Below are 9,032 nucleotides of genomic sequence, written 5' to 3'. Positions count from 1 at the left end.
CCTTGGGCAAGGTCCTCTGTGTGTGTTCATCTTGTTGCCATGGTTCCTATTGGAGAGTTTGACACAACATCTGCAGCTTATAGTGCCTCATTACTGATGAAATCACTCCAGTGGAAAGTCAGCTCATATGGGTGTCCTTAGTGAGCTGCGCTGATCCAGGTCCTCTTAGACTGCTTTCCTGAAGGTTAGCCGTGACAGTCGAGTACAAAAACATCTGTTTAACAACATGCTTCTAACCTAATTGAGCCAATGAAAACCCTTTTCCTCTGTTCTGATGATGTGAACTATTTACTGGGAGGTTGGTTAGCGTCTGTTTGACGTTAGCTCTTGTGGGAAAAGGCAGTTCACACCATGTAGCGCACACATAAAAAGTTCCAGGCTGCTGAAAGAAAGTGAATATGTGAACAAAAAAAAAAGTTATCGGGCATTTGGGAACAGTTAACTAAAGAGTCCCTGCAGGACTTAAGATATAAATTTGGCAAAAGTAAGAATAATCTTATTGTTTTATAACACACTGACAGTGGTTGTTTAGCTACTCATATGAATGTGCATAACTTGTCTTGATAATAAATTAGTGGTTTTCACTTTGTGTTAAGTGGTGATTTTGTGTGCCACAGATGTTGTAGTGAGTGTGACTGCTCCTCATTAATATATGAGACAATGCTGTGACAGGGGCCAACCTGATAGCACTCCAGGCAGCCGTCCAGTGGCTTTTGTTATTGCATATTTGTGCAGCAGCAGCAGCAGCAGCAGGCTACACCCAGCCCCAGGCATTAATAACACCACACTGCGTCAGGGACACTCACTATTCAAATGTCAGTGTGCAAAAACACTAAGATCATCATCATCATCCCCTTGCTCTCACTTTCTGTCTTTGTCCATCTGCAGTGGGCACTCATGTGGATAAAGATAAAGCTTATCAGAGTTAAAGTGCGAGCAGAGTAAAGACTTTAAAAAAAAGAAAAGAAAAAGCTGATAGTTTTTCCTAGTGAGTGTCATCTGTTTTTGCCTCGGTTGATGTTCCTCTTTTTCTGTGTATGGGACCCAGACTCATGCCAGAGACTTGTGTTTTTTGGCAGAGGGGAGGGGATGACGTCGACAGGCGTGGTAATAACAATGAGAACACTATTAAGTCCAGACTACACAGACTCTGGTGGAGAAGGGGGGAAAAATGTGGAGAGAAAAGGGTGTGGCCTTTAAAAAACATATGAAATATAAGTATTTGGAAGTGTCATCATACCTGAAGTGGTTTTAGGTTGAAACTTTCACTTGAACAGAGACAAATGAAACCACATTACTATGGTAGTGGAGTTTCCTGTGAGTCGGGCAGTGCGCACGGAGAGAATCCGAGCAGTACAGTACATAGGAAATGACTCATAGGAGTTGAACTGTTAGCGTGGGTGTGTGCGCTATTAAAACAAGGCGCAGACTCCTCCGGGTGACTCACTCTGATGCTCGCTTTTCCATGCTCAAAACCCAGCACGGATTGTTAATCAGATGAACTTTCGGGAATTGTGTAGCCGACAGCGAGCAGCTTTTCCCCCGCACACACCATGGCTTCAAACGCTCTCTGCGCGCTCTGCGGACTTATTATAGCGGCCGTGACCAATTTCCACGCTGTGAGCGCACAGAAAAGTAAGTAACATTAAGTTTTTTTTTTTCCTTCCCAAAACAAGATTTTTCAAACTGAATGTTAAATCACTACTTTGAAGATTTCTTTTTCTTTTCCCCCCCCTGAATCCATATTTTTTTCATTTTCCTTCCATGTTTTAAGTTTGTGTTTTGGTCAAATGTTTGGTGTGTGCTTGTTTTGTGTGCCTGATGGTCGGGTGGTCTGCTCTCTGAATAACGGAGCCAGATAGTGGGTCTTGCTTACAGAGCCGCTTCCTTAACCAGCTGCATATCTCACCGGTTCCGCATTCCGATCGCCTTATTTCACCCCATCCATCCATGCCCCTGGGTGAGAAGGACAGGCCACATGGAAGTGTGTGCACAAGGGTCCATTTTGCACAGAGATATATATTTTCTACTATCTCAGAAACAGGAAAGAAGAAGAGGAAGAAGAGGAGCTTTTGACTTTGTTTTCCACAGTCCTCTGAAGTTTGGATAGGCTCCCAGTGGAGAACAACAGACTCAGATTGCAGTCTTGAATAATTACTTGGGTTAGGACCATTTCCTCTGACATTAAAGTTACCAAATGCAATTTTTTTTTCAAACAAACTGACCTCAAAACATGTTTGATCTAGACCCCGTCCGTGTGAAACAATCCCTACATCTGGGCATCAGCTGTCGGTCCACCCACCCCCATCCAATGTATGACAAAATACAGCACCCCCACACCCAAGAAAACACCCTTTTGTCAGGCGAGGTGCTGAGATCTGCCAAGGTCTTTTTGGTCATGAACACAAAAGATTGCTTTTTTCCCCTTGTTTTCCAGATTTTGACATGCTGAGCCATAACACTGACTGTGATATTCCCTGCAGCTTTTTTCTTCCTTTTAAAATGCAACCCTGGCTGATGCATGTGTTGCCATTCATGAATGAGTGTAGTAAGTCCTTGGAAGAAAACATGCAAACTCCCACTGAAACACCCCCAGGAGATCCATTTCTTTCTCAACCTTAAAATTTAGGTCAGACTCAACATGGCCGAAGTATTCCTATCAGTTTAATCAGCAGTTTCAGGTTGTTTGATTTGAGAAGCGCAGAACTCCGGTCGTCAGATGTGGTTTGGATAGAGGTCGACCAGGAGTCAAGGTTCAGTTCCTTCCTTTGACTTTTTGAACCCTCGAGCGTGAGTCCAGCTGGACTGGGATGGATGATGCAGAGCTGAAATCATCGGGCTTACAAGAACTGTGACACATTTTTACTGTGACCACGGCTATAAAAATGAGTCAGTCTGCAGCTCTGCAGGCGAGTTGGCAGCGGAGGACGGAGAGTCTCTAAGGGCCTGAGCATGTGGCTGCTGCATAACCAGAGAGTGAGAGGTCAAAATGCCTCAAACATAACTTGTTGAGCAGGTGCCTTCTGGACGCAGTTGGTTAATAATGACCTGTTCTGACTGGTTGGATGATGTACTATGTGTCATCATGTGAAACTCATGTAGTACAGCTTCCTGCACATTTCTGACAAAGGATGAGTTTGTACTGAAATATTTTATCTTTAAGACACCCTACTGCTGATGCACAAACACCTGTCAAGCTTACAGGCTGTAACAAGACTGCCTCAAGTCCGAGCTGAGGTAACTCTTGCGACATCACTGCGACATCATCAGGGTGGTTCTTTTGGAGACTCTTTTGCACTTGAAGTCATCTTTAATCAGTTGACTGACAAAAAAAAAAATCACCCATCAGAAGATCATTTTCAAGCTTCTGTTATTAAAAACAAGTCTGTGTTCTTGTAAACTGCTGGACGACTTGAATTTCCCTCCAGAGGGATGAGTGAAGTATTTTTCTATTCTATTCTATCATAGATTACAACACTTGTAATATAAATATATATATATTTTAGTAGTATATTATAGTTAACCCCTCTCCATGTTTTTGACTCAGTGTCTAGTTCGGTTGGTTCCAGATGACTCGTCAGCAGAGACACTTCTCAGAATTTCTCAGATGGTTTCGTCTGAAAACTTATTTAAAGCTTAAAGAAGCAAATTAGGTAATAATAATTAACACTGTTTTGTGAAACAGAACTGACTCATCATGACTCCCACTCCCTCACTAAACCATCAGCATCAGACCTGCGTGACCATGATACAAGATTGCAATAATATCAGTCACTAAATAAGTTACTTAATAATAATTAAAAAAAACCGGACACAGTCATATTTAGATACTTTCACTGAGCAAAGAGCATTTATCAAATGAAATATCTAGAGAATGTTTCCTTGTTTCATTTTTCGATAAGTCTGTCATGTCTGGTGGTTTTTCTCATTAACCTGACTTTGTGGTTTGAAACAGTTTCCGACAGTTTGATTTCACAGTGCTAGTAATTAGCCGCTATTATTGCCTCTCTAACAGCCACATTGTCCTACAATGTGGTTTAACTGTTTTGGGTTTACGTCAAACCCTCCTCTGTGATAGTTTTGATATTGCTCTCTGTGATGTTTAAGTTGCTAGTTTTGAACATGAAAGTCACCACAGATGATGACTCAGTTTGAAGCTGGTGTGGTTCACCCCCCTAATGCTGGACACAAAAGAATTTGTTCATGCAAATACATGTGTGTGACTCTGAAGAGGAAGCAAGACACTTATCATTTTTATCTGTGAATTATCTCCCTTCACTGTTTCCGTGTTACATTATCTGTCGTGGTCATGTTTGGTGTTGTTTTTTGTCATCTTATAAGGCCAGCTTTGTGTTGGGGTATTATTTTGCAGAGCTTGTTTTTCAGCTTGATGTCACAATGGTCTCCACCTCATCCATGACCTTGGGGTATTAGTGCATTCTTATGTCTTAACCAAGGCCAGGATGTTAAACCTGCACAGTCTGAAAAACACCAAAGCAATCCCTGCACTGTTTCCACTTGTGCTCCTTCTTCATCATGTGGGACGTGATTGTTCAGCTGCCAGAAAAAGAAGAAGACGACGAAGAAGAAGAAGCTTTCCTTTGTGTCCACGGTCGTAGACATTTTTTCTCTCAAGAGCCTAACCACCGTCTGCCAACCTCTCTGTCTGTCAGATGCCGCAGCGCTTCTTCATTCTCTGGAAGTCACACGCGCACACAGAAGCAAAACATTTCAGCGGAAGTGCTGTATGAAGACACATCCTGCTCCTCTCTCTGCTGCCTTCCCTGCCTGCTCACGCACCGCACAGTTACCCAGCAGTTCTCTCTCTCTCTGTCTCTCTCACGCAGCCGTGTTACATCAGCAGTCCTACCCGAAGGAATTTCCCAGATTTGTTTTCACAAGATGAAGAAAACCACCAAGTTTCTCATGTGTCCTGCTCAGGTCACACCTGCAGTAACTGACTCCAGCTGAATTTTGAGGTTTATTGTTTTACCAGACTGTTAGAGAATTATGGTCGCTTGCTAAAAAACATTTGCATCAGTCTCAGATCCATGCTCTTCCACCATTACCTCCGACATCATAACATTTCATGTGGCTTACAACAATTTCTAAAGATTGTATTTCATAACACACCAGAAGTGTTTAACTCTGGAAACACCAGTGCTCAAGCTATGACAACCTGTTTCCTATGAATGACTTATATGAATCATAAAGTGTCATAACATTAATGGGGTGTTCTCTGTGTGCAGGTCAGTGCGGCTCCTTGGAGTTTTGGAACTCAGACTTGGACGTTTGTGTGCCGTGTGCATCGTGCAAGCAGTACCCCAAGACCCCGTCCTGCAACACATGTAAGACACAGACTGAGTTAGGGGAGACTTGCAACAAGGGACGGTTGCAACAAGCCTTATTTCTCCAATCAGAAACATGCTAGAGTGATGACACTCACACTGCACATTCACAGTTAGACCCTCTACCCACCAATATAGCACTATATAGCACTATGCAAATGCAAATGTATAAAATGAAACATTTTTAGCTTAAAATAGGCACAATATATCTATTTTTTTTCCTCATGATGAACAGAACAGCCAATTATATTAAACCACGAGAGACTAAGATTTCAAAATAATTCTCCAGATAACTTCCTATAATGAAATATGCAATTTGTAGTTATCTTATTCAATTATTCTATGGGACAGACGTAGCCACATATATTTTCCTTTGAAAATTAGAGAAAAGTAAATTTATTTGATGTCATACAGTGAATAAATCATCCAAAAGTAGAGTACATGTTTATAAAAGTTTCTTGTATTGCAAATAGTTTCATTCTTCTTGTCTCACACTGAGCTATTGAGTTTTATTACCACTGTTAACCTCTGCACATTGACTCAAGGCCTATGTTCTACGCAAAACAAAACTCCAACTGTTCTCTGATAAATATTACTAAATAACTAAATAATACTATAGTATTATTGTAAGACAGTGCATATTTTTGGAATTCTATGCTTATTGAGACAAAAATCAAAAGTTAATTAGTGAAATTTTATGTATGTTTAATATGTTGCAACCGTCCCTTATCCGTGTTGCAACTGTCCCCACGTTTGGGGTCAGTTGCAACGTCTGGATTCTTCCATTCAAATGAATATTGTGATTGATGTGTCATATGTAACCATCTTTAAATGGTATGACTAATTAGCTGACAAATGTATGTTTAATCTATAAAAGTTTGGTGAGCCTAGTCCAAATAGTCTCTGAGTAACTGAGAAAAATGTAAAAAGTGTTGCAACTGTCCCCAGTCTCCCCTACTTGATGAGTTCATGCAGCGGTGTCCTCTCTCTCAGTGCTGCAGTTTATATTGTCATGTTCTGCATCACTAGGTACAAAGGTGGAGGACGCGCCTGACGTGTGGAAGCTGGCGGCCATCACCAGCTTCTCGGTGCTGGCTGTTGTTCTGGTCGGTGCCGCGTTGATTATCGGAGTCATGGTGCATCGACGCAAGTCACACAAGCGGCCTCTACGTGGTGAGATTCTCCTCTGCCTGTGTCATGTGTTTCAAGTGCGTCAGAGCCAAACGCTGCAATCCAGGGCTCTGCCACTTAAAAAAGACCGTCTCTGTGTTAGTTAGTCAAATCGTGCATTGTCTATGACGACATGGAGGGAAAAACCTTGACTTTCAAAGAGAACAGAGATGAGTTATTGATGACAAAGATTACTCTGAGGTTAAGTAATCCTTTAAAAAATCATTTATTGTCCCTAGTGAAACGCAAACATGTGCACAGTGTGTCCAGCTCTTAAGCTTTTGCAGCTGTGTCACACAAAACTATCAGAAATGGCACAGAAATTATCTCTCACTGTGTTTTCACTTAATGCTTGTACATTTAGATACACAAAAGGATGGGAAAGTGATCATGTTTCTCCTCTTCATTTTGTCACACAGAACCCATCGAAGAAACCGCGGGGCCACTTTATCAAGCTTAAACATTTCAGTAGGTATCATTTACATTTTGGTGTTTGAATGAAAATCTGGATGTGATTGAAAAGCTGAAAAAATCCAAAGATATAAGGATCAAAAATGAAAAATAGGTAGTTTAAATGGAAAAATATGTTGTTTTTATGTTTGCTCTATCAACACACTAGGCCCATATTAGTCAGATCCTGTTAGTTAAACGTGTTTATTTGACATGATATGTGAACATAAAGAGACCTGAGTTGTTGTCATGCCCCCCCACAGCCTCATCTTCCTCTGGAAACAGATGTGACAGAACCAGCCAGCGACTGGCTCAGAGCCGGACGCAGGACCCTCTGGACCATGAAGTGTATACTCTGACTGCAGGGTGTCTCTCCACCAGAATCGGACCATTTTTTAATTTATTAGACTGTTCAGTGAAGAGATGTGCTCGGTTCTCACGCTCAGCATAGGTCCCAGCCGTGACCACAGGACTTACAACGAGCAACTCTCACACCTCCGTAGGAATAGTAACAACGTTGTTTTAAGTGACATCTTTTTTTTGTTTTTTCCTCTTCAGATTCTGTGTGCCTCTGTAAACCACATAAGCAAGATTATGATCTGGATGACCTTTTGTGGGTTTGTGATTCAGAATCCAGGCAAAACTACAAATCAATGCTTCAAGTTTTGTATCGTGCTATTTTCCAGCAGGGACTCCGATGAATGTAACATGGCTCTACTGCGACCCGCTGGGCTGCAGTTTGATCTCCTGCGACTCTGCGGGGTTAGACGGGGTCTCTCTGCTGGTTAGTCACCACAACGGCCTTTTAAAGATAAACCACATGTGAGAAAGACAAACTGTCAGGCACATCAAGGCCATTTGAATGTAGCTACTTATAGGTGAAATGTACTCTAGCCTTCGTCCCTGTCTTTACCTGTTCTCTTTGTAGCCTGATACAGTGATGAAGCTGTTGATATAAGGAAGCAAACTGTACCATGCACTGTTACCAGGTCTCCTGAGACCAACACAGACCCTTTATTGCAGGTCAGAAAACCATTGTCTTGTGTGTTTTAGAAGTTTTTTTTTACTTAAGTAGAATTTAAGATGAGCATAGCTGAATCTTTCAACCCCAGAATGCACGTTACCGTCCCAGCGTTGGTAGGACAGGATGTTTGAAACACTAGACACACAATCCCCAAACTGTTAACATGTGGGAATGCTGCAAGGAATGTACTGTAGTGAGGAAAATTGCACCTACAGTGTTTTAGGTGGAGCTACACAATCACAACGCTTACTGACTCTGACCTGTGCTACGGCTTCAGATCTGCAACAAGGGGGTGGGAAGTAAAGTATCATGTCTAGATGTATGTTTGTAATATTGTGGCCATGGAAACCAGTGACCAACATGGTGGGCGGAGATGTTGTTTTCCACTTTTTCTTAAAATGCAAAATGTTTTTTTTTTTTTTTTTTTTTCAAACCATCATACAGTAGCTATGTGAGTATGGGGAATTTTGTGGTATTTTATCACTGACAATGTTTCAGGTCTTGTTTTGGATCTGTCTGCATGTGGGTAAACTGCTTGCCCTGTGGCAGCAAAATTAGGGAATCACCCCAAATACAGATTACTTCCTCATTTCTTTTCCTTTTTTTTCTCCAGATGTTTATATTATTTATTTTAAAGTATCTTACAGTGTTGTGTTGCATCAACTGTGAGGGACAAGCACATTTTTTTAAAGGGACTCCAGTGAAGATTTTTTGTTAAACTTCCACTAGGCCAGCCGATGATGTTACTGAGCAATAACTAACACTTTCCGCTTCTATTTCTTGCTTTCTTTTTCCAAACTGTATATACTGTACATGCACTGGCATCTTTTACCTAACGCTATCTTATAGACTGCTTTGTGTACCAAAAGTATTTTCACAATAAAACTGACAACTTTCAATAACAATCCGAGGCTTATTGATGACTATCATGTGGCAGAATGTGGACAAGAAATAAACACATTGTATTTTTCAAGTCTTTTAATTGATTTCAACTAGTTTTATCAATAATTTGCTTATATTCTAAACTAAGTTCTAACAAA

The 9,032-nt window shown here is 41.2% G+C and overlaps 1 protein-coding gene across 1 annotated transcript; it reads left to right on the top strand.

The window, feature by feature from the left end:
• The first annotated feature begins 1,446 nt into the window (after window positions 1–1,446).
• On the top strand, window positions 1,447–8,879 carry LOC311002392 (tumor necrosis factor receptor superfamily member 12A). Its single transcript, XM_083993744.1, has 5 exons — window positions 1,447–1,635; window positions 5,250–5,348; window positions 6,378–6,521; window positions 6,938–6,986; window positions 7,232–8,879. The coding sequence occupies exons 1-4, from the start codon at window positions 1,554–1,556 to the stop codon at window positions 6,976–6,978; spliced, it is 366 nt and encodes a 121-aa protein (XP_083849870.1). The 5' UTR covers window positions 1,447–1,553; the 3' UTR covers window positions 6,979–6,986; window positions 7,232–8,879.
• Window positions 8,880–9,032: the final 153 nt, after the last annotated feature.

This window comes from Trachurus trachurus (assembly GCF_905171665.1).
Source record: "Trachurus trachurus genome assembly, chromosome: 19".
Taxonomy (NCBI): Eukaryota; Metazoa; Chordata; class Actinopteri; order Carangiformes; family Carangidae; genus Trachurus; species Trachurus trachurus.
The sequence above is the reverse complement of the archived record's forward strand: the minus strand, read 5'-3'. Positions and strand labels throughout refer to the sequence as shown.

What these genes read in the sequence shown, in the direction of transcription:
- LOC311002392 (XM_083993744.1), top strand. Translation starts at nt 1,554, where the DNA reads ATGGCTTCAAACGCTCTCTGCGCGCTCTGCGGACTTATTATAGCGGCC. An exon ending in CGCTGTGAGCGCACAGAAAA is followed by an intron (nt 1,636 to 5,249) that starts GTAAGTAACATT and finishes CTCTGTGTGCAG; the next exon opens with GTCAGTGCGGCTCCTTGGAG. An exon ending in ACACAAGCGGCCTCTACGTG is followed by an intron (nt 6,522 to 6,937) that starts GTGAGATTCTCC and finishes TTTGTCACACAG; the next exon opens with AACCCATCGAAGAAACCGCG.